Source organism: Vipera berus, assembly GCF_964194415.1.
Source record: "Vipera berus genome assembly, chromosome: 1".
In the NCBI taxonomy this organism is placed as follows: Eukaryota; Metazoa; Chordata; class Lepidosauria; order Squamata; family Viperidae; genus Vipera; species Vipera berus.
The window spans coordinates 133,102,130-133,126,325 of NC_138202.1; the positions used below are offsets into that span (position 1 = coordinate 133,102,130).

At 40.9% G+C, this 24,196-nt stretch overlaps 2 protein-coding genes across 2 annotated transcripts in view; both read left to right on the top strand.

Annotated features, from left to right (window-relative positions):
• Positions 1 to 24,196, top strand: part of LOC308668250 (uncharacterized protein) — a 281,434-nt gene that overhangs the window by 171,604 nt on the left and 85,634 nt on the right. The gene's annotated exons all lie outside the window — the stretch shown is intronic.
• LOC308674438 (TGF-beta receptor type-2-like) overlaps positions 1 to 24,196 on the top strand; it is a gene marked incomplete at its 5' end in the record, with an annotated part of 66,473 nt that overhangs the window by 32,074 nt on the left and 10,203 nt on the right. The window contains 4 exons of the mRNA XM_081338889.1: positions 7,311 to 7,461; positions 10,481 to 10,683; positions 19,168 to 19,979; positions 21,040 to 21,181. Coding sequence (XP_081195015.1) covers positions 7,311 to 7,461; positions 10,481 to 10,683; positions 19,168 to 19,979; positions 21,040 to 21,181 — 1,308 coding nt within the window. The remainder of the gene's footprint in view (positions 1 to 7,310; positions 7,462 to 10,480; positions 10,684 to 19,167; positions 19,980 to 21,039; positions 21,182 to 24,196) is intronic.

A 24,196-nucleotide genomic window follows, 5' to 3' on the forward strand; every position in this document is an offset into this window, starting at 1 on the left:
AAAATATCTCCAGAATGTATATGGGTCAATATAAAATACATTACCATAGGTGTATATTATAGGCCACCCAACCAATCAGAAGAAATAGATGAACTCTTTGCCAACCAGTTAACAAATGTATGTAGGAAGCATACCACAGTAGTAATGGGAGACTTCAACTATCCAGATATCAACTGGGAGACAAACTCTGCAACGAGTAGGAGATCAAACAGATTCCTAACCAACCTAGTCTCAACAACTTTGTCATCCAAAAGGTGGAGGAGGGAACTAGATGTAAAACCATACTGGATTTAATTCTAACTAATAGAGAAGAAGTGATAGAGGGAGTTGAAGTTGCTGGAACCTTGGGTGAAAGTGACCGTGTCATACTGGAATTTAATATAATGCAAACACTAGCAATAGAAAACAATCCAACCAGTGTCTTGAACTTCAAAAGAACTGACTTTAACAAACTCAAAGAGAACCTAGGAAAGATCCCATGGATGAAAATCCTAAAGGGGAAAACAACCCAAGAAGCATGGGAAACTCTGAAAAATGTGATTATAAAAGCCCATACCAGCACAATACCACTGAAAAAGAAAAACAAGAAATTCAAGAAAAAACCAGAATGGCTCCACAAAGATCTCTCTGACATCTGAAAGACAAAAATACAAAAAATGGAAAGAGGGGCACATAACTAAGGATGATTATCAGCACAGCCAGAACATGCAAAGATAAAGTCAAGAAAGCAAAGGCTCAGAACTAACAAAGACTTGCAACAGAAATCATGGATAATAAAGAAGTTTCTTCCAACATATTAACAACAAGAAAAAGGTCAAGGAAACTGTATGTCCACTAAAGACAGAAAATGGTAAGGAAATTACAGGCACAGGGAGAAATCAGAGCTGCTTAACTCATATTTTTCATCAGTCTTCCCACAAAAAGAAACTATAGCCCAACATACCAAAAAACCACTGCAAAAGACAAATTAGAAACAAAAATTAAAATAAGCAAGAAAATGGTAAGGGAACACCTATCCGACCTTTCAAAAATCCTGGAGCACCAGGGAAGTACCTGAGGATTGGAAAAGGGCTGATGTAATTCCCATCTTCAAGAAAGGAGGGGAAAAAAACGGACCCAGGAAACTACAGATCAATCAGTTTAACATCAATACCTGGGAAGATCCTAGAAAAGATAATAAAAAAACAGATTTGCGAACAACTAGAAGCAAACAAAGTTATAACTAGTAGCCAGCACAGGTTTGTTAAAAACAGATCATGCCAAACCAATCTTATTGCATTCTTCAACAAAGTGACTAAACTAATAGACCATCAAAATACTGTGGACATAGTACACTTAGACTTCAGTAAGGCATTTGATAAAGTAGACCACAACCTACCCCTTGGTAAGCTAGAAAAAGCTGGAATAGATAATATCACCACCACATGGATCTGTAGCTAGCTGGCAAACCGTACTCAAAGAGCAGTTCTCAATGGCACTACATCCATATGGAGAGAAGTAAGCAGCGGGGTACCACAAGGGTCTGTCTTAGGCCCAGTACTGTTCAATATCTTCATCAATGACTTAGATGAGAGAATTGAAGGAGAACTCATCAAATTTGCAGATGACAGCAAACTGGCAGGAGTAGCCAACACTCCAGAAGACAAACACAGGATTCAAAAAGATCTTGACAAACTTGAACAATGGGCCTTATCCAACAAAATGAGTTTCAATGTGGAGAAAAGCAAAGTTTTACATTTAGGCAGGAAAAATCAAAGGTACAAGTACAGATAGGGCAAGACCTGGCCTAAAAACAATAACTGTGAGAGGGACCGTGGAGTTCTAGTGGACGATCACTTAACCATGAGGCAGCAATGTGCAGCAGCAGCCAAAAAGGCAATACAATCCTGGGGTGTATAAACAGAGGCATAGAATCAACTACCGCTTTATAAAACCCTAGTAAGACCACACCTGGAATACTGCAGCCAATTTTGGTCACCATGTCACCTTTAAATAGTTTAAACAGCATCACAGGATTTGATCTTTCATCAACTTTTGGCAGTCAAAAGAAGTCTTGAAAAAAGCTTTCACCAGCCTGTTTTGTAAATCCCATAAAGAGCCATCTTCTAGGATTTCTTATTGCAGCTGTTCCATGTCCTGATCCTTTTCTTGATTTGTCTTTCTTATTCCTATTTTGGTAATCTCAATTTTGTTATCTTCCATGTCTTCAAATTATCTTGTTGTGTCAAGTAAGAATTGTTTTTAGTTTTTTTCTCATCCTCTAAAAGTTTAATCACTGAAATCTGTATCATTTCTGAGAAATAGTTATTAAAATCTTACTCAATTTTTTGAAGGATTTTTAAGGACTAGTTAAAAGTTATAAACAGCTTAATTATTTTAACTCTTTTCTGCCTGGTCCTTTAGTTCCCTCTAGTGTCTATTTGCAACCTTCCAGCCTTAGTTCTTAACATCACTTTAGTTCGATTCCAGTTATTTCCCTTGAGTATATTATTTAATTATACAGTTGTTTTTCAAATCTTACAGAAAAATAATATTTTTCAAATATTATATTTGAAAAATTTGGAATATTATATTATATTCCAAATCTCCCTGGTCTCCCAGTCCATTTGAAACTTTCTTCAGTAAAAAAAAATAGCTTTTTTTTCATTTTTGCCATTTGTATATTATTTGAAATTCTTAAGACTCTGTTTAAAATCCCTTAAATGCCAAAAATCCCTTAAATGCCAAAAAACAGGTGTCAGATTTAAGGTTGCCGATTAGAAGGTCTCTAATATTCATAATGTGCTTAAATGGAACATTTCCAAATGTGATTAAAAGTGAGTTTGGCTGACTTAGTGTCCTTACCATAAGCTCCACCGTTGTCGAGAGCAAAGATGTCATTTCCCTCAGTTTCTGGTGCTCAAACCCTTGGGAGACTGCTTTTTTATGATCTCCTCATAAGGAACTGCCATTCAGATGACTCCTGGTGATCTCCCATTCTTTCCTTCTCTAGAGAGCCTCAACGGACAAGTCTACTCACTGGTCTTTCTTTCTTTCTTTTTTTTTTTGTAGAGACATCTTCAGTGAGGCATGAGTCACTCAAAAGTTCCTGTCTGGGTGTTTTCTGAGGGAGATTAAACAGCTGTCTCTCTGGAAAAGCTCCCTGCCCTGAGCAGCCATTGGACTTGATGCCCTAAATGTCCCCTTTCAGTTCTTTAATTCTATGATGAGAGGGGGGTGGAGAGGGAGGGAGAGAATGAAGTACTAAAAATAATATATTAAATACCTGAATATTTAATTTCAGCAGAGACGGGGAGAGAGAGCAGAAACTGGAGCTTGTTTTGCTTACTTGCTTTGCTCATGCCTCTCTACCATATCTATTGTCCACACATATGACTGAAAATATTCCTAGCTGGGGGAAAAAGGCAAAATTAGAAGATTTAATGTCACAGTCTGAAAGCTGTTTAAAAATTACATTTTTCATCTGTCAAGAAAACCCGAGTGTTTATATAAAAAAATTGAGAAGCTTAGCCCATCTCCTCGTATGCTCTGTTTTGATCTTTGACATAACTCTGTTGCTTTAGTTTGTCATTCCATTCTTTTGATCTTTCCCAGATCTGGGAAATCTGCCAGAATGGAGTGGGATCATTAACGACAGACATTTGTGTGAAAGAAGGCCTTCCTGTGGGATCTGCCAAATGTGGTCCAGCCATATCTTCATTTTGCTTGACACTCTCTACTTTTTGCCTATGTTTAAAAAAACGAAACAAAACAGGTTGTTTCCAAAGGTGACAAGAATGTGAAATCACTTGGCATGTCATACACAGCAACCTCCTCCAACATGGTGCTGTTCGGAAATATTGAATGTGAATGTCCATCATACTCTGTTAACATATACTGGCTGAGGATTATAGAAACTGAAATCAAACCTAACTGGTTACCAAACTAAAGAAAGTAAATATGAAATTGTAACATAGACCTGACTTCAATTTTCCATTGAACAGATGTCACTGAAGACAAACGACATTTTTATTTCAGCAGGTGTACAAATATACATGTCAAGCCTTGATTGAGATTTAGCTTACAATATTTGAATAGGCAGTTAATACCACTGGTTATATCAGATTTCTAGACAGAGGCAGCCCGCATATAAAACTTAACATTAGTTTATAGAGCCCTTGAATTCAATCTTGAACTTTTCATACTATATTTCTTCCTTTTAATGCCATGATGCAATACTGGGGTTACATCATCCTTAACTGTTAAGGTTTGGAATTCTGACTTTGTCGCCTTCAAAGGTCTGAATCTTGGAATCTGATGCAACACACGTACTATGGTCATTATCAGATCCAGCATTTTATACTGGTTTCTGCATCTATTGGGGAAATGAATCATGCTGTGTTGTGTGACTCCAGAAACCCAGTCATCTCTCAGATGTGAAGAAACCAAAATAAAGATGTGGGGCCACAAGGTGCTCCATTGCCAAAATGGAGTGAGTGTCTGTGTGTCAAGAAGTCAAGATGTGGGTTGCGATTGTGTGGGCAAAGTCCAGTCTGGGTTACTCCCAATTTGGGTTAAGGATGTACTGTGAACAAAGCCTAAAGATCTTGTTAGGTGTTGCCTTCAGGCAGTAATTGGTGCTTTTCATTGATGTTGAATTGCAATGTTCTCTCAACCTATTTCAATAAATTAAATATGTATTTCCACAGCCAAAATACAGCCTCCTCCTGTATTTAGATATACGTGACTAAATTAATGTATTGTTCTGAACTTAAGAGTGATTTGTTTAATTGTGTTACGTAAAACCAGCCATAACACCTAAAAACTGTATTTAAGATTTAGCATGTAATGCAAATCTAGTCAAATGAGTTTGAATATAAATCATTATTAGATAATGATCCGGAGGAAGTGGACAGGATTATGGGGAGGCTGAGCTCCACCACATGTTTATTGGACCCGTGCCCTTCCTGGCTGGTCTATGCAGCCCGGGAGAGGACACGCAGCTGGTTCCAGGCAGTTATATCAGCTTCTTTGAGTGAGGGTAGCTTCCCTGCCTTCTTGAAAGAGGCGGTGGTGAGGCCTCTCCTCAAGAAGCCTGCCTTGGACCCAGCTGTATTGAACAACTTTCGTCCGGTCTCCAACCTTCGCTTTCTTGCGAAGGTTGTTGAGAGTGTGGTGGCACATCAGCTCCCTCTGGTCCTGGATGAAGCGGATTATCTAGACCCGTACCAATCGGGTTTCAGGCCCGGGTACAGCATGGAGACGGCATTGGTCGCGCTGGTGAATGATCTCTGGAGGGCTCGGGACAGGGGACATTCCTCTGTTCTAGTCCTATTAGACCTCTCAGCGGCTTTCGATACCATTGACCATGGTATCTTGCTGCGGCGTCTCAGGGGACTGGGAGTGGGAGGCACTGTTTTACAGTGGTTTTCCTCCTATCTCCAGGGACGTTCGCAGTCAGTGTTGACAGGAGGGCAGAGGTTGACCGCGAGGTCTCTCGTTTGTGGAGTTCCTCAGGGTCCTCTCAGTCCTCAGGGTCCTCTCGGTCCTCTCGCCTCTCCTGTTCAACATCTATATGAATCCGCTGGGTGAGATCATTCGTGGCTTTGGAGTTGGGTATCATCAGTACGCTGATGATACCCAGCTTTTCTTTTCGACCCCAAACCACCCCAGTGATGCCCTCAACGTGATGTCCCGTTGCCTGGAGGCGGTTCGGGTCTGGATGGGGAGGAACAGACTTCAACTCAACCCCGACAAGACTGAGTGGCTTTGCATACCTTCATCCTGGGCCAATTTGGATATTCCATCTCTCTCCATGGGGGGTGAACTATTACCCCCGTAGATAGGGCTCGCAACTTGGGAGTCCTCCTAGATTCACGGCTTACCTTGGAAGATCACATAGTGGCTGTGACTAGGGGGGCTTTCGCCCAGGTTCGCCTGGTGCGCCAGTTGTGGCCCTATCTAGGCCGGGATGATTTATGCATGGTCACTCACGCGCTCGTGACCTCTCGTCTGGACTACTGCAACGCTCTCTACATGGGGCTGCCCTTGAGGACCACCCGGAGGCTCCAACTGGTACAGAATGCAGCCGCGAGAGTTGTGCTGGGAGTCTCCCGATACTCCCATGTTACACCTCTGCTCCGTGAGCTGCATTGGTTACCAGTTGTCTTCTGGGTGAGATTCAAGGTACTAGTAATGGTGTTTAAAGCCCTACATGGCAGGGGTCCGGAGTACCTCAGGGAACACCTGCTGCCAGCATCAACCTCCCTGCGCCCTGTGCGTTCCCACAGAGAGGGACTCCTCAGGGTGCCACCGGTCAGAGAATGTCGATTGGTGGCCCCCAGGGGGAGATCCTTCTCTGTGGGCGCTCCGGAACTATGGAATCAGTTGCCGGTAGAAATCCGGATGGCGCCCGATCTTCGCTCCTTTTGCCGCGATCTAAAAACATTTTTATTCGAACAAGCCGGCCTGGCCTGATGGGGGATTGGTGGGGTTTTTATTGCTGTACTTTTGGGGTTTTTATAAATGTATTGTATTAATTGTTTTTTAATGGGCAACTATTTAATCTTCTTTTAATATTTGTAACTTCGCATTTTATTCTTGCCCTGTTCACCGCCCTGAGTCCTTCGGGAGAAGGGCGGTATAGAAATATTAATAAACTAAACTAAACTAAACTAAATCATGGTTTAATACAATATCTGAATGCAGCTAATGTATAATCAGTTGGACTGATTGATTCAAAGAGATGGTTTGTCCATACTACTGTGCATGGCTACCTCATCTGAGTGCTTTGCTCACTGTGTATATTATACAAGGAATGTAAGTTGACAGCCTGCTTAATCTTCTAGCATGTTGTACAAGCTCATACAGATAGTTTATAGTTCAGTGTGTCATGCAAAATTGTGTTTCTCCCAGAAGCCCTGTCTGGGTGAACAGAAACATAGGATCTTCAGCACGCAGTATAAGAATTGTGAACAGTATGAATTAGATGTAGTTCAAAAGCACTCTTGGTGCACTCAATCCTTTGGAGCCCAGCCCCTTGCACTAGGGGGTATTGGGCTAAATATTTCTGATCTTTCTTGACATTTGTTGGGTTTTAGGAAGAATTAGGTTTCTACAAGACTTAAGATCGCCATTCCAATCAACTTCTCCCAAGAAGCTCCAACCTGCTCGTACTTCTCCTGTAGGGCATCACCTTTGGCCCTTCTTTAACCATTCACAGTCAATGGAAGATAGGGTTGAAAAGCATGCCTTGTCTCACATGATCAAGTCAGGCTCAGAAAAGTTTTCATACTGATGCTGAAACTTTTTGTTCAATTTTATATTCACAGCATGCACCAGCCGAGCAGGAAGGAATATGAATAGCAATGTCTGCAAGTGGTGTGACAATACATATCCCATTTGTGAAAATCAGGTGTGCTACAGCAACTGTGATTTTAGCTCCTATTGTGAAAAGCCAGAAGAAATCTGTGTTTCTCTATGGTAAGCAAACATTAAAAAAAAACCTCCCAAGAACAACAATAGCCTAAAATAATAGTCTGTCATGTACATTCCTATGTAGCCCAATTTTTTCTCTGTTATTTGACTTAATAACACATTTGCAGAAATGGGGCAGTTCAGTAACAGTGCAACAAAAGGACAACATTTTGAAAGGCATCCGGCTTGCTGGGCCTCACGTCCTCCCGCCTGACCCTCAACATGCTGACCCGGCCCCTGCCTTGCTGGGCCTCACCTCCCCCTGCCCAGCCCCCACCTTGTCTGGCCTGACATCACCATGCCACCCTCCCAGACTTGACCGGCCTCACATCCCCCCATCCAGCCCTTGCCTTGCATGGCCAAATATCATGGTTCTGACAAATGAGACCAAATAAATCAGAATTTTGAGGCTAGAGGTTTCCTCAAAGAGCATGTTTATTGGCTACATAGTATCAGCACGGTCAAAAGTGAATCCAAGTCTGAAATTCCCTCCAAAGTGATACACTATTACAAAGTTTAGCTTCCCACCCCAGTGTTATGCAATCAGCTACATTCCCCAATAGAATAGTTTGGCAGGCTTTCTAACCAAATGTTCACGCCCCCCACCTGACAGAAATGACCTTTTTTCCCATGAGACAGTAAAATATTTAGATTAGCAGATATCCTCTGCACCTCCTCCTTTTCTTGTGGCAACCTAGAACAAGCAAGATGGCTTCAGCCAGGTTCATTGTAGAGTTGAAAGTTGGACACACACACCCTAAGAAGAAAGCAAGTCCTATAGAGAAAACAAAAATACAAGTTAGGAATTCCCCCTGGGTTTTTGAGGATGTTTGTCATAAGACCTTTGTATTAATCTGTTTGCTTTTCACCCAAGTAGCTTCTGACAAGGGGTAACCTTTCCACTGAACTAAATATTGTAATTTTCCCTTATACAACTTAGTGTCAAGGATGCATTTTATTTTATAGTGTGCTTCTCCCTCCACTAGAGTGGGATCAGGCACTTTCTTGGGAACTGGCTGCAAGGATGATTCTGTGACTGGCTTTAACAAACTGCAATGGAAAACAGGGTGAACTTTTCCTAATAGCCGTGGGATTTTCAACTGAACTGTGACAGGATTTATAATCCTGACTATAGGAAAAGGACTGAGAAATTTAGGTCCCAATTTCTTGCTAGGTAATTTCAGCCTTAGATATTTAGCAGAGAGGTAAACCTTCTCCCTCACATGATCTTCTGGGAAGATCACTTCTTATCGGCTTGTTCTTTTACATTTGCCCAAACAGTTTGCAAAGATGTGATCCACTGACCTAGGGTCTGCGAGGTGGGAGGTTCTTGGCGGTATTCAGGCATAGGGACAAACTCCCGACCAGTGGCTATTTTGAAGGGAGTGAGTCCAGTACTACTGTGCACAGTATTGTTGTATGCTACTTCAGCAAAAGGCAGGAATTCCGCCCAATTAGTCTGTTGGTAGTTAACATAGCATCTGAGGTATTGCTCCACCATTGCGTTCGTACATTCAGCCAGATGAAAAGCAGATGAAAGTCCCTGGGTAAACCCAATCAGTTTTACAAACTCCCTCCAGAATTTTGCAGTAAATTAACCCCCCCTTGTCTGATACAATCCTTTACGGTGTTCCATGGAGTCAATAGATTTCTTTTAAAAATAATCTGGCTAGCTTTTGGGTAGACGGAAATCCCGAGCAAGTGATGAAATGAGCTTGCTTCAAAAAAAGGTCAATGACAGTCCAGATTACTGTGTTTCCCCTGCTTTTGGGTAACTCCACAATAAAGTCCATGGCTATTTTCTCCCAGGGATGGGAAGGATCCGCCACTGGTTGCAACAAGAGGTTGCAAACAAGAGGTTTACTAGGGCATTTTTTCATAGCTGTACAGGTAGCAAAGCTTTGTACATAACTTTCAATGTCTTTTTTCATGCCTGGCCACCAAAACTGCCACCGAACCAAATGCAAAGTCTTTAGGAACCCAAAATGCCCAGCTTGTTTTGCATCATGACTACATTGAAGGGTGTCATGCCCCCGTCGGAGCCTAAATCTGCTGAGGAACATGAGCTGGAACTGGAGCCAACAGAGATAGAGGGGGAGGCTGAAGACCTGAAGACCTGGCTCCTCAAGCTCTCTGGCCCAGGCTGAGAATTTCAATTTCAATTTTAATTTTAATTGGGGTTTTTATTCTCTCAGGGACTATTATAATCTTTTTAATTGTTTTTAACTTTTGTATTTCTTGTTTTAATTCCCTGTAAACCGCCCTGAGTCCTTCGGGAAAGGGCGGTATACAAATCCAATTAAAATAAAAATAAATAAATAAATAAATAAATCATTGGCTTCAGAGGAATTTGGGGAGGAGCAGGCTGAGGCAGGCCAGGGCCTTTCAGGATTGAGACAGCTTGAAGGCAGGAAGGAACAGGGGCAGGATGAACATGAGAGACAGAGCTAAGGCGATGAGCAAGGGCCACGCAGTAGCCCAAGGAGGACACAGTGGGGAGGAAAAAGCAGAAAAAAGTGAGGCGGAGAAGGGAAAAAGAAAAGAAAAGGCATTGACTTACAACTTCCTCTGTTGCAGTAGAAGGAAGCATTAACATCGAACCTCAACTTTTTTACCCTCAATCATCACAGATAAAATCTGTGTGCCTGTCTGCCTTCCTATCAAAGAGAGAGAGTGAGAGAAATCTGTGATAATATTTACAATGTGACCACCTATTAGCATTGTAATTATCAATTCTTTGGCTGGAAGTTTATTTAAACAATGAAAAATTCAGTAAGTTTGGAGTGGGATATTCCTCATCCTAAACCATAATATTATATGTTTGATTTACAATTTAACCTGTGGTAATCTCAGTCAATTAAGTTTTATTTAACAAACCATGGTTAAGAAAAATGTAGTTTAGTGTGAGGTGTGAACTAGGTCTTCTACTCTAAAAAATGAAAGACAAAAATGGAATGCAAAATATCAAATATCAGATAACATTAATATTAGACCATTAATATCAATATCTTTCTTGTCATTTCAGGAAACAAGTCAATGCCAGTATAAAAGTGAACACTTTCTGCCACAACCCACAACTGCCAGTGGAAAATGTCATGATATCGAAGTATAACACATCACAGTGCATCATGGCCCGGCAGCAGAATGAGGATGGCGTTTTTTACATCTGTGGTTGTGTGAAAGAGCAGGAATGCAATGACAAGCTTATCTTTGAAAATCATACCAATGGTTAGTCTACTTAGTGGTGACTGACACCCATACGGAAGATTTGAACATTCAGATATTCCTGAGTTCTCACTTGTTCCTCTGTCACACAGGATAATTTGTGGGAGGCTGGATATGGTCTCCAGGGAAATTGGGGTGTTTTCAAAAAATAACTCCCTTTCCCCCAGTTACTTTATAAAGGAGGATAATTTTCCTCAGAAGGCCTCAGGTTTTATCCTAATGCTACAAGAAGGAGTGTTTATGTCAATATGGGTTGTGATGGAGTGATCCTCTGACTCCAAAGAATTCACTCCTCTTAGACCCTTTGCAGATCCACATCTGTAGCTCTCTGCCTTAACCTGATCAGAAAATAGTTCTACAAGAAATCTGATCTGTTTCCTGTTACAGTTTAAAAATAGAGGCAGCATACTGTCCCCAGTTCCTCAAGCATTCCACCAAACATTTGCCTGTCAGGCACTAGTATAAAAACAATAAAATACCAGCCTGGGAAGAAACAACTTGTGGGAATCAGATATTTTTTCCCAATCCCTGCTGGTTTAGTTGGAAGTCTGCACATTTTCAACCAAGAAAGTGGCAGTAAAGTTTCAAGCAAACTTTGTACTTTCTGAATGAGGCTGAAATCTACCCTGGCAAACAGCTTTACAAGGTGATGGTTACTGGGTTCGAATCCTCTCTTTGGCAAAACATATTGGCACATCTTTTTTATATATAAAAGTTTTGTTAATGTTTAAGAATTACAGTCTTTAGTACTTAGTAAACAATATGTTGTCTGGGTTCAGATATTTAACATTAACTTCTTCAATATAAATCTGTTCAATACTACACAATCCAGTATTTTTTCCTTGATCCTCCTATCTTCTCCATATTTTTTCCATTTTCCCCTCATTACACAGTTAAAATTTTTGGTATTGTTAATGTATACACTTAAAGACAAGCAGCTTCATAATATTTTACTAATATCATACAAATAATAATATCAATTCATTAATCAATAATGTCAATTCATAAATTAATATCCTGTTTTTTGTGCTCTTGTTAAGGTTTGATCTCCTATCAGTATTTGAAATATCTTTGTCAGTTATGATTTTCTCAGTATTAATTACAGTTATGTAGCTAAAAGTTTTATTCATATCAATCTTCCTCTTATCTTCATATTTCCCATATCAAAAAAGAGAAAAAATGCTATCTTAGTTCTAAATCATATCTTTCATTATAAAAGTCTAATTATATCTAAGGGCATCCATTTTTAAAATCTTATTTAAACAAGTATTTAAACATATAATGCCCTCTCTAAAAGATCAAATCTTCTGTTTTTTAAATCTAACTCTCACATTCTTTCTTTGCCAAGTAGCTTTCCAAGCCAGGGCAATTAGATCACCCAGGAATTTTCTTTCCATTTTTCTAAAAATTGCTTGGCATGAGGAAGAGAATTTAGGTGGGGTGTTGTTTTTTTGGGGGGGGGGTAATTCTGCCCATTTATATTCGTTAAACAACTTCCAATTCCTTTCTTCCGCCATTTCTCTTTTCATTCCCTGTCTCCCAAGTTGTGACATTTCCCCTAACAGCTCTTGTCTACATTTCCCCTGACAGCTCTTCCTTGTCATCAGATATGTTTTGCAGACCTTCTTTTATCTCTTCCATCACTAAATCCATTTCCTCTGTTTCATCTTCTAGTTTCTGGTTTGTTTGTTCATACTTTGTAGTCGTTATCTGGGAACTTTCTAGTTGTAGATTTAATTTGGAGATTTGCTCATTTATATTGTCTAAATTGTTTTTAGTCTCATTATGATTTCTTTTTATGTCCTCTTTATATTCAACAATTGGTGAATTAGTTGTAGCACAGAAAATATTTCCTTCTGAAAGGTATTTGTTTTTTCTTGAGGCATCATTCCTGGAGATCTTCTAGTATCACCAGTCTCAGTAAGAGTAGATCAACGTTTCCTCTAATTTTCTGGTCTTTATGTGTATCCTTTATAATCCAATAGGTTCCAAAGTATAGGTTCAGTCCTGAAAGCAGTATTTTATAGTGATCCTATAAGTACCCAAAAATTGTCAGTCAGGCAAGGTTGTAATCCACAATGTTTGAAGTGTTCAAAATGTTCAACCTCCCTGAAAACAGCTCAAAACTCTCTCCCAGCCAGGGGTCATCCAAGATCAAATTTTTCTTTCTCTCCCACTAGCTCTTGAAGTTAAAAGTCCAAGCTCAGTAGGTATTTATAATCCAAGAAGGTCAGGGTGATAAGTATGCCAAAATATTTTCCTTTATTTCCAGCTGTTCTCCCAAGCTAGGAGTCACCAAGCAGCCAGGAAGCAAGTTATAGTGCTATACACAAATCCACCATTAGATGTCATTCAAAGTTAATTTTCCACTCTTAAAACAATTGATTTTTTATATTTTGCCTCAATGTTTTTTTCAAAGAGAAAATCTTATCTCAGTTCTCAAATTTATCAAAGCTATAGCTTTATGTTACTTCCACTTCAGTATTGTATGTTTCCCCCATAAAATTAAAACACCGCTTCTATTCACATTCGGAGATTTTTTAGCTTTTTGGGAGCCTTTCTCAGGAAATTCAGTTGTAAAATAGTAAAGAAAGAATTAATATTCTCATCCAGTTCCAAAAATGGTGTTTACAACATATTAATTGGTGCTTTTGTCTTCTTCAGTTGTCAGCAACTAATGGCCAGCCACAGGAATGTAGCCAGTCTTTCCCCTGCCAGTTTGGAGGGCTTTCCTTGGATTGAACAGAAAGACCTCCATCTCTCTGTGATCAACAAGGCACCCGTCCTCTTCATCGCCTCTTTGGGGCGACTTTAGGCCCTTTTTAGGGCTCCCAGCAGGGCAAAATCGGGCGCAGAAGGCAGAGCCCTGCCTTCCTGTGTCCCATTCTGCTGCGACACAAGCCAGAAGTCCTCACATATTGGCATATTTATACAGTCTTCTAGCTTTGGCTTCAGGATGCTTGGCTAGCTATTCTTGAAGGACACTTCTGCATCACACAGCCTTCCTCTCCCTCCTTGCTACCATGACATTTTTCTGAACCAAAACTGAGGTACTGTTTGCCATCTTTACCCACACAAACCCTACTATTTATGTAATACATGCCACTTCAGCAACTACTGAGCTGAAGATGCGGCAGGGGGTGGGATCTGTTCAGCTCTCATTGGCCCTTAGCTGAGCAGGTGTGCCCCTTCCCTTCCTGTCACTTGCAGTGAATAGTGGTTGGCATTCTGGTGACATGATGGGGAAAGAATCATATTTATCCCCCCTCCCAGTTTACTTACAGAGTATGTTGACAGATCTCTTAGGGTAGCAAGAGAGTTCTCCAACTTCAGCCAGAGCTGCCCTGTCCCTTACAGCGTGTCGGCAGTTCACTCAGAAGATCTGAGAGAAGGAAGAACAACTGAGGTTGCTCAGGATGGGGACTTCCCATGGAAGCAGTCTGGCAATGCCTCTTCTACTTTGTCATAATTCATCCAGCATTTGGTCATGAGATACAGTGACCCCACTTCCCAGGGATCAGGTGTTGCAGATGAACTGGGGATGATTTATAAAGCAAGAGGGGAATCTAGGAATCTCCCAGATCGAGTTCTGACAAAATGGTCAAATTTCACCAGAGCAGTTAAAGCCCAGTTTTCGTTTAATTGGAAGAGTTAGCATAAAAAGACAGATGAAAGGTTAGGTGGCTGCATTTTCTTTGCACAAAACTATTCAAAGGAAAGCTATCAAAACTTAAGATGTAAAAGTAAAGTTAGGGACACGCACAGGAGTTTGGCATTCTGCCGTTGCTGTTCTGCAGGCAGTTGTTCCAGTTGTTTTTAATGGCTACTTAAAGAAAAATAATGCAGCAAATCCATTCAATTATGTGCCATCAAGTTGATGTCAACTCTTAACAATCACAGAGCATTGGAATCTCACTCTTTCTCTCTCATTCAGACTCTGTGACATAAAACAAGGAGCTTGCACCCTTCATAACTTCTGGGTTTTGTGAGTTCTGGGCTTCCCCATTCACGCTTCATATTATTTATTACAAAACTGAGCAAAAGGTTATCCTGGTTGCTATACCTGGCTGCAGGAAGTCACAAAGAGCAAATGAACAGTGCAACAATCCTAATCAATGATGCATTTTTGCATGTTTCAGGTATCAAACAAACAGAAATTAACATTTGCCTTTACAGAATTAATGTAATGTAATGTTTTATCCTTGATAGCAGAAAGGGCTTTAAAATAGCCCAGGACCTCCACCGGAATGTGACCTTTATACCGGATTGATTTCTAGGTTTATAAGATATAATACCTACTGAAACATATTAATGCCCTCATTCCTTGTCACAAACCAACCAATATATCATGCAGGGGGAAAAAATTTCTGGCAGAGACCTTTGAAACCACAAAGAAATACAAGGCAACATCTTTCTTTCTTTCATTTGTTTTCAAAGAAAGCAGTGTGCCTGAAACTTTTTTAGGCTCATGCAACAATCACTGCTGTAAACTGATGACTTTGCATTTGCGGCTGGAACTTATTTAAAGAGTTCCCAAGGGTGATGTAGCCAGGAGGCATTACTTCAGCTTTGCACACTGCAGCCCTGGAAAATGCTCAAAAAGAAAAAAAGAAAAAAAGGTTCTGCTTTCCATTGAATGTCACCATTTCAGAGATGTTGTCATAGCCATCAGGTAAGTCCATTACCGAAAAAGATAGCAGAGGCCTCACACTTTCCAAAGCAAACTTAAATTATATCATTTGATGCTGATCTTGTGGTTTGAACTTGGTGTCTTATTTTAGAAGCTTTCGTAGCTTAAGCAGAAATCAACTGCAGCAGACTTTTTTCTTTTCTTTTCGGGAAGGGCCAAGTCAAACAGCTAAGGAGTCTGGCTTTCTTACTCCCAGGATCTGAATGGTAGACTTCACCCACTGAAGTCATGCCCTGAAGTCTTTCTCTTGAGGGATGGTTCTGAACTACTCATCCTTCACTATTCTATTGGGCAAGAAATCCCTGCTTTGAATTTAATGAGTAAGAATGGAGGGACTGAACACATTGCTTCATGCTGGGGCAAAGAGATAAAATCTCATTTGTATTGAAATGACACCACTGTTCTAGTAATGTTCAGAATGTATCTAAGGCAGGGGTCCCCAACCCCCTGTCTGTGAACCAGTACCGGGCTGTGGCATGCCAGCAACCGGTCTGCACAAACAAGCAAAGCCCCATCCACAAGATGCAGGCAGCACACAAAACCACGCACCCTCCAGTCTGTGGAAAAACCTCTCTCCATGGAACCAGTCCCTGGTGCCCAAAAGGTTGGGGATGTTCTAAGGCCCTTGCCTTTTTTGCACCCTACTTTAGACTCAAATACTTCAGAGCCAAATACTGGTAGGGTTAGGGTTAGGGTTAGGACCAGCTCTTCCATTTCACCTTCTCTGCCCGATGGAGTTGTTCTTTTTTGGAGCTTTTAAATTGAAGCTTCTGTTCGTTAGCAGACTGGCGGAGACTTTTCAGCAATGGCTCCCTCCTTTTGGAATATCAACCCCAGCGCAACACTCTGATTACTGTCATTTAAGAGCTGGTATTTGTTTTCCTCCCTCAAAAAATGGTGACCTTCTCTGGGCTCAGAACCTTGATTAGTACTTGGATGGGAGAATCCACATACTAGATAGAAGAATAAAACAAAATCTGAGAAGGTTATGGAAAACCTCTTCTCTTCTTTGCCCATAAAACTACATGGGTTGTCCAGGAGGTCACTAAGAGCTCAACTCAGCTCACAGAAATTGTATCTACTTGTTTCCTTAGACTTTTAAGCATTGTTATCCTTGCCTTTCCATTTAAAAGTGCTTTGATTTTATCAGTCTGAATGGACCGATGCTGTTTGAGTTAGTTGCATTTCTTCACAGAGCTCATTTTAGCAGGTTCTACTTTTTTTTTTGAACCCACATTGCTTCTTAGTGAACATAAATGAATGCATGGTTATCAGAAAGATAAGGCACTTTGGTTTAATGCTTTCTTCTTTAAAATGCCTAATAATTAATAACAGGACTATATTTATATTTTTAAAAGCCTGGAACAAATGAGCTACCCAAGTTTTCCATCTGCATTCTCTCGGGTTTTCTTGTTCAGGAATGGGGGAGCTGCTCCAGGAAGAATTATTACTTTCCATCAGCAAAACTCTTTCGCTCAGCCACGTGGCATTCATATGATGCGGCTTTATGCTGAATCAGTCAATTGACCGACTGTTCTTTTTTCCTCAACCTGGTGCTCTCCAGATGTCTTAGTTTCCATTCTTACCAGCCCAATTCACAGGATTAGATAGTCTAGCGTATCCTGAGGGGTTGGGGTTGGAGGTTGGGGGAGATCTGTTGTCTCTTATAGGGATGCCGAATTAGATTCCTCAAGTTCTGTATTTCATTAATTTTGGAGGAAGGGGAAGATTTGCGTCAATGTTGATTCCGGCAAATGCCTGGAAAACTCCCTGCAGTTTTTTTTTGGTAGGATTTCAGAAATGACTTGCCCTTACCTCCTCCTTACCTAGGCAAGTAAGAGAGAGTGACTGGCTCAAGATCACGAAGCTTGGTGCCTAAAGTGGGACTAGAACTCTCAGCCTCCTGGTTTCTAGACTTGTGTCTTAACCACTACACCAAATTAGTTCTCATTATGATTTCATTATTTCATGCATGCAGTGTTTTTAATTAATGTAATCTATCTAATTAACACAGCTATAGTTTTCTTTATCTGAGCAAGTGGAAAAACTGCAAGTTGTAGCCATGCTACAGTTTCATGGCACGGGACCTGTGTCTGTGGTTTTAATCTGCAAGCATGCTAATCTTCCTTTAGAGCAGACCAAGGAATTTTATGGCCCCACCCAGGCCAATCCAACCCTTTGGCTGTCCCTGTCCAGACCACATGAGATTAATTGGAAATTAGAAATCAAATGTGAATAAGTGTACACCATGCACACACACAATACAACCGCATTTCCTTTATTTTGAAGGCCAATTGGTTTTCTTCTCTATTTACTTATGCTTGTGTGTACATGCCTATGCACCTTCACAGCCTTGTTGATTTCGGCCCTCCACAAAAGTCCCAGTTTCCCATATGGCCCCTTGGGAAAATTAATTGCTTAGCCTTGCTTTAGAGGACACAGGGTCAAATATAGCAGAGAGCCTAAGAAGGAGGAAGGGAGTTGGGAACAGCCTTTGCACTGCTTTCCTACTAGCCGAGATATAACTTTCAAAGTAGGGGCAACAACGCCCAAGAGGTGCAGTGTACAATGCAGTCTCTATATAGCCCTCTCAGCATCTTGATGACCTGAAAAGAAGTTCTAAATGGCTTCCCAGAAGGCTGCCTAGATGACCTCTGGAAAACCCAGATGTGCCTGCTGTAGCATGCTAGACTCTGCTAAAGGTGAAATGAAAGAGGAGGAAGGCGGCTGTTGATTTCCACTGCCTTGTTGTAATTGGGGAATGAGAGACGAGAATACCGTACAGGTAGTCCTCGTCTTCCAATCATTTCTTTAGTGATGGTTCAAAGTTACAGTGGCACTGAAAAAAGTGACTGATGACCGTTTTTTTCACACTTACAAACGTTTGGTCACGCGATCAAAATTTGGATGCTGGGCAACCGGCTCATATTTATGATGGTTGCGGTGTCCAGGGGTCACGTGATCGCCTTTTGCGACCTTCTGAGAAGCAAACTCGATGGGGAAGCCCAATTTACTTTATGACTGTGTTGCTAATTTAACAATTCCAGCCATTCACTTAACAGTTGTGGCGAGAAAGGTCATAAAATGGAGGAAAAACTCACTTAACAACCATCTGGCTTAGCAATGGAATTTTTGGGCTCAGTTGTGGTCATAAGTTCAGAACTACCTGTAATCTTTTTTTAAATAATAATAATAATAATAATAATAATAATAATAATAATAATAATAATAATAATAATAATAATAATAATAATAATAACAACAACAACAACAACAACAACAACAACAACAAGAAAAACAAGCATAAAAATGAGAAGATCGTACAGCCTCTCCTTCTGGTGACACAGGGAAGTAGCAAGTAGCCCCCCTCCTCTTCATGTCAGTGCTGAAGACGTGACTGAGGAACTTGCTAGAGAAGAATGGAGGGGTGAACAGCAGGAAGCCTTTGAGTCCTTCCACAATCTTCTGCTGCCATGTGAGCAGGAACCCAGGAATCCTTTCCTGTTGTGAAAGCAGGCGTAGGAAGAGAAAGTCTCCTATACGGGTGGAGGAGCAACCTTTCACTAATGTCACCAGAACAACTGAGAGAAAGGTGAACCTCCTGTACTGTATTCACAATAAGACTGTTGCCTGTCTTGGATGCTAAAATTGGGGGACCTCTGGATTGTGGCCCCAAGTCTTGGGCTGAAAGGTTTGGCCCTAAAACCCCTTAGGTCACTGGGGAAAGCTCTTTGAAGTAACTCCTCTGCGTAGGTTGAAACATTCTTGCTAATCTCTGCCTTTTTCTTTCCCCGTAGGATACTCTATGCTCCATAGCAGGGAAATCATTCCTGTAGCAGCCATCAGCCTGCTGCCCCCGCTGTTGGTGGCTATCATGATCACCGTGATATTCTACCTCTGCCGAACCCATCGGCAGAGGAGACAGTCCAAGGAGTGGGCCCAGAAACATACTCAGTGCCGTGAGCTGCCTGAATCCCGCAGAGCCACCACTTATGACGAGATCCTGTCTGTCAAGATAGATCATCATTCTGCTCTCCACCCAGCCTGTGCCAGCAGCCTCAACCATATCAACGAACTCCTGCCAGTTGAGTTGGACGAAAGAGTGGGGAAAGGGCAATTTGCAGAAGTCTGGAAAGCCAAACTGAAGCATGCATCTTCAGGCAAGTATGAGATGGTGGCCGTGAAGATTTTCCCTTGTGAGGAATTTGCATCCTGGAAAAATGAAAGCCAGATCTTCGCGGATGCCAACCTGAAGCACTGCAGCATCCTTCGGTTCCTTTCTGCAGAGGAGAGACACTCTGGACTTCAGAAAGAATACTGGCTGATCACTGCCTATCACAGCCAAGGCAATCTTAAGGATTACCTGTCCAGGAATATTCTCAGCTGGAGAGACTTGCAAAAGACAGCAGGTTCCCTCGTGAGTGGCGTGGCCTACTTGCACAGTGACTACACTCCTGGTGGCAGTCCCAAAATTCCCATTGCCCACCGCGATATCAAAAGCACAAATGTTCTCATTAAGAACCAACAAGAATGTGTGCTGTGTGATTTCGGAATTGCTCTGAGACTGGATCCATCTTTAAGTGTGGAAGATTTTGCAAATAGTGGACAGGTGAGCACTGCAGAACAAAAGTAGTTCGCTTTGCTTGTTGGGGAATAGGGAAGGTTTATAGGAGACTCAAGCAAAGAGGGGTTTGTGCATTTTTGTAACACACCATCACTATCACCCACACTGACATAATTTCTTGTATTTTTTCCCACCCCACTCATTTCTTCACCTGCAACACAGTCATATGTAAACAGAAATGAAATCCTGGGTGTGCTTCCTTCTGATCAGGAACATGTTTCAAGTTGCATGGAAACACGTGTAGAACTCTCCAGGTTTTGTGTTCTCCCATGCAAATGTTCATGCACAGCATGAAGATAGGGCATACAGTATTATTAAAATATTAACGTGGTACATGCAGGATTGTTCTTATTTACAATAGGCTTGCTTGAAATCAATCCAATGAACGCTGCACCTGTATTGTCAGCCTGTGTGCCACCTGAGACTTCGTTCATTATAGGCAGTAAGTCAGAGTCATAGTTTCCTTCTTTTGGATCTGGCTCCACCCATAACAGTAACATGGCAGCTAGCAACGTTTATAGATGGTATGGATTGATTTCTGATACACACACAGCACACACACGTGAGCACACACACACTTTATTCAGCACACACACTTTCTTTATTCAGCAACAAAGCATCATCTTTGCTGAACAGTTGGTTAGGAGCTCAGACTAAAATCGTGCTATTTTCCACTCTTTTTCTGTCTTTTGGAAAAAGCATCAAAGGTATGGAGGAGCATTTATCAAACCAAAATTAGTACAAATGAGTTATTTCCCAAGGAATTTTTTTTGCATATTCGCTATTACTCAAAAGTTTAACATAAATGGTTAACATATTCCTTGGACAAAATTCTGAAGATAAAAGATTGGAGAGGTTCCCTATTTGATGATGATGATGATGATTTAAAAGTTATTTTATTTTGTATGCAAAGCCTGTGACAAGACATTTCTCCTATGATGGGATGAATCTGTCATAGCTTTTAGTGTTGCCTTTGACCTAACATGGCTTCTCTCTCACATTTACACACATGTACCTGTTTTAATCTGTATGTGGTTATCATTAGGTGGGTACTGCCAGATACATGGCTCCTGAGGTTTTGGAATCCAGAGTGAACCTTGAAGATCTGGAATCTTTTAAACAAATGGATGTCTATTCTATGGCTCTGGTTTTATGGGAGATAGCCTCTAGGTGTGATGCTATAGGAGGTAAGGAAACATTTCTCAATCATCTTTTCCTGGACCATAGGAGGGGGATGAATTGCCTCTCATTTTTAAATCATTATTGCAATATTGTTTCCATCTGGATATTCTAACAATTACTAGCCAGAGAGCATGGGAAAATGCATTCCTGAAATGAAAGACATTCCAGGTCCAGTAGAGAAGAAATCTGGTCATTAAATTGAAAAGTCACCTATATCCAAGAACCATCAAGTCAACATTAGAGTAATGACTGGGTGATCTGGCTCATTGCAATACAATTTCGTGCAATTCACATGGAACTGCACTACTTACCCGCTATGAAATAATTGCTATCATTAAATTATATTAAAATTGTTCTCCGCTTTAGCAGAGCTCAGAATCATCTTTGGTGACGTTAGACTCAACACTACAGTATAACTTTCCAAGACTTATTGATTCCACCACCTGCTTCTGATTCAACTAATTTGGTCTGTGTCTGATTTCATCCTGTTTTTACGTTCCGTTTCTATGAGCACCAGTTTTATGACTTACTTACTTACTTACTTACTTACTTACTTACTTACTTACTTACTTACTTACTTTATTTATTTATTTATTTATTTATTTATTTATTTATTTATTTATTTATTTATTTTTACATTTTTGTATACCGCTCCAATCTTAGTAGATCCCTAAGAAGTACACACACACACACACACACACACACACACACACACACATGCACACACGCACACACACACAAATAGGAAAATATAACACAATAAGCGAAAGTATTTACTGGGTGCCTAAAATAACATTAAGAGCCAAAGACTGATTGAAATAAAATTATCTTTTTTTCCCTCCCCATTCAGCCATTTCTGATTTTCCAGATGCTGAAAGGATGTTTCAAAGTGTAGTCACCATCACTGAGAAAGCCTGACAACTAGCTCACAATCCCTGTCCCTTACATGGGGATGGGACTCTCTAAAGTTGTTTGGCCAGAATGGGTAGAATCAATCACATTTGATAAGGCAATCCCTCATGTATCCATATTTCGTAGGGCTTAATAAGTAACGCTCAGCTATTTTAAGTGGACACAAAAGCATTCTAACAATCAGTATGGTGAACCCCAAGATGGGAGTAATAGGCTACAGCAGATTTCCCCAGTTGGCACGTTGGTTGTATTCTGGACCAGTTGGAGCTTCCAAGTCATCTTCAAAGCCTGCCTCATGTAGAACATGTTGTTATCCAGCATGGGTTATTGATACAAGGGTTTCCTGGTCCAGTAGCAGCTTCACTAGTGCTCCAACTCTATCTGGCACTAGGTAGCTGGTGATCACTTTTAAACCCCTCCTTGGCTTGGGCTGAGGTTATTCACAGGACCATGTCTCCCTGGTTATTTCTGTCCGTCATATCAAATCGGGCAGGATGGAACTGCCCTGGGTTCAATCAACGAAGGAATTCTGATGGAGTCCAGAAGACGAGTTTTTTCTGCTATGATGCCCACCCTCTGAAACATTCTTCCTCCAGAGATCTGGTTGACCCGAACCTTGCTGGCCTTTTCTAAAGCCCCGAATACCCCAGATGTGTGAAGGAGCCTATTCCTAATGATTAGTGTGATTTGGTTGGTTGCTGTTTGTATTTTAATGCTTGTATATCTTTTTTTAAACTTTTTGATACTGCTTGCCACCCAGTGCCGTTTGTTGAGATGGGTGGTTATATAAATAAAATAAAATAATTAAATGTATTTGCTCCTTTGGACACACAGTTATCAGGGTCAATATTCTTAAGATAACTCAGATATTTACATACTAACTCCATCTTGGTATTTGTTTATGCACATCTGCTACATGATAGACTCCAGACTGTAGTTCAAGACTTGTAGTTCTGCTGATTTACAATCAAATGCCATTTTTTTAGCTTCTTTGCAGTTGTCTGAATCACAAGTAATTGTTCCAAGCAAGATCTGTGTTCTTTAGAAAGATTTATTGAGATATAATGGATAGGATTAGACGAATTTCAGCAACTAAACTATTTCCAAATTAGAATCAAATTTCAGAATGCCAATATGAATTTGGATAGATATATTTTTAGTCTGTTTCTAAAGGTGTTCCTGTGATGAATATGCAGTTCATTTCCCTAATAAAGGAGCAGGCTGTTTATCAAAAATTCCTGAATCCTTATCAGTCTGTGAATCAACCATCAACACGAGGCTACACTTCACCCAGCACATATATGTTAAATAATATAGGAAAGAAGACCACGTTCCTTGGCATTACACACTGCTGTGGTCAAGGACTCCACTACTTATCTCCCATGACTACTCCAAAAACTGTAGAAATGGAAACACTACAAGATAATGCCTCCAATTTTCAATCCTTGCAGGTGGTCCAGAAGGATACCATGGCAGATGATAGTGAAAGTTGCTAAAAGGCTTACTGGGAAGGATGTGTTCCTACCACCCAAGTCCTGATGAAGGACATCTATTAAAGTGACTAATTTTGTGTCTATGCCATGATTAGACCTGAATCCCAACTAAAGAAGATCTAGACCAGGGGTAGGCAAACTTGGCTCTTTTATGACTCATGGACTTCATCTCCCAGAATTCCTGAGCCAGCCATGCTGAGGGGAAAGGGAGAGGTTTCTAAGCTGAGCCATGCTGGCTCAGGAATTCTGGGAGTTGAAGTCCACAAGTCATAAAAGAGCCAAGGTTGACTACCCCTGATCTAGACGATTCATTTTCTCTAGACTTCATTATAAATGGTGTAGGATTTCCTGCCTGAGAGGGGGTTGGACTAGAAGACCACCAAGGTCCCTTCCAACTCTGTTATTCTGTTAATAGAGTGCCTACCGCTTTCTCAACAAACTTCCTCTAAAAAAAGGCATTTCAGACAACAATGAAGTTGTCAAATATGGCACTATCAAGACACGGACACTTCAGGAGAGGGCACGCCACCACCTTTTTCTGAGAGGCAGGCACAAGACTCTTCCTCAGAGATGAAATCATCACCTCCTGAATCCAGCTGCACATATTCTAGCAGG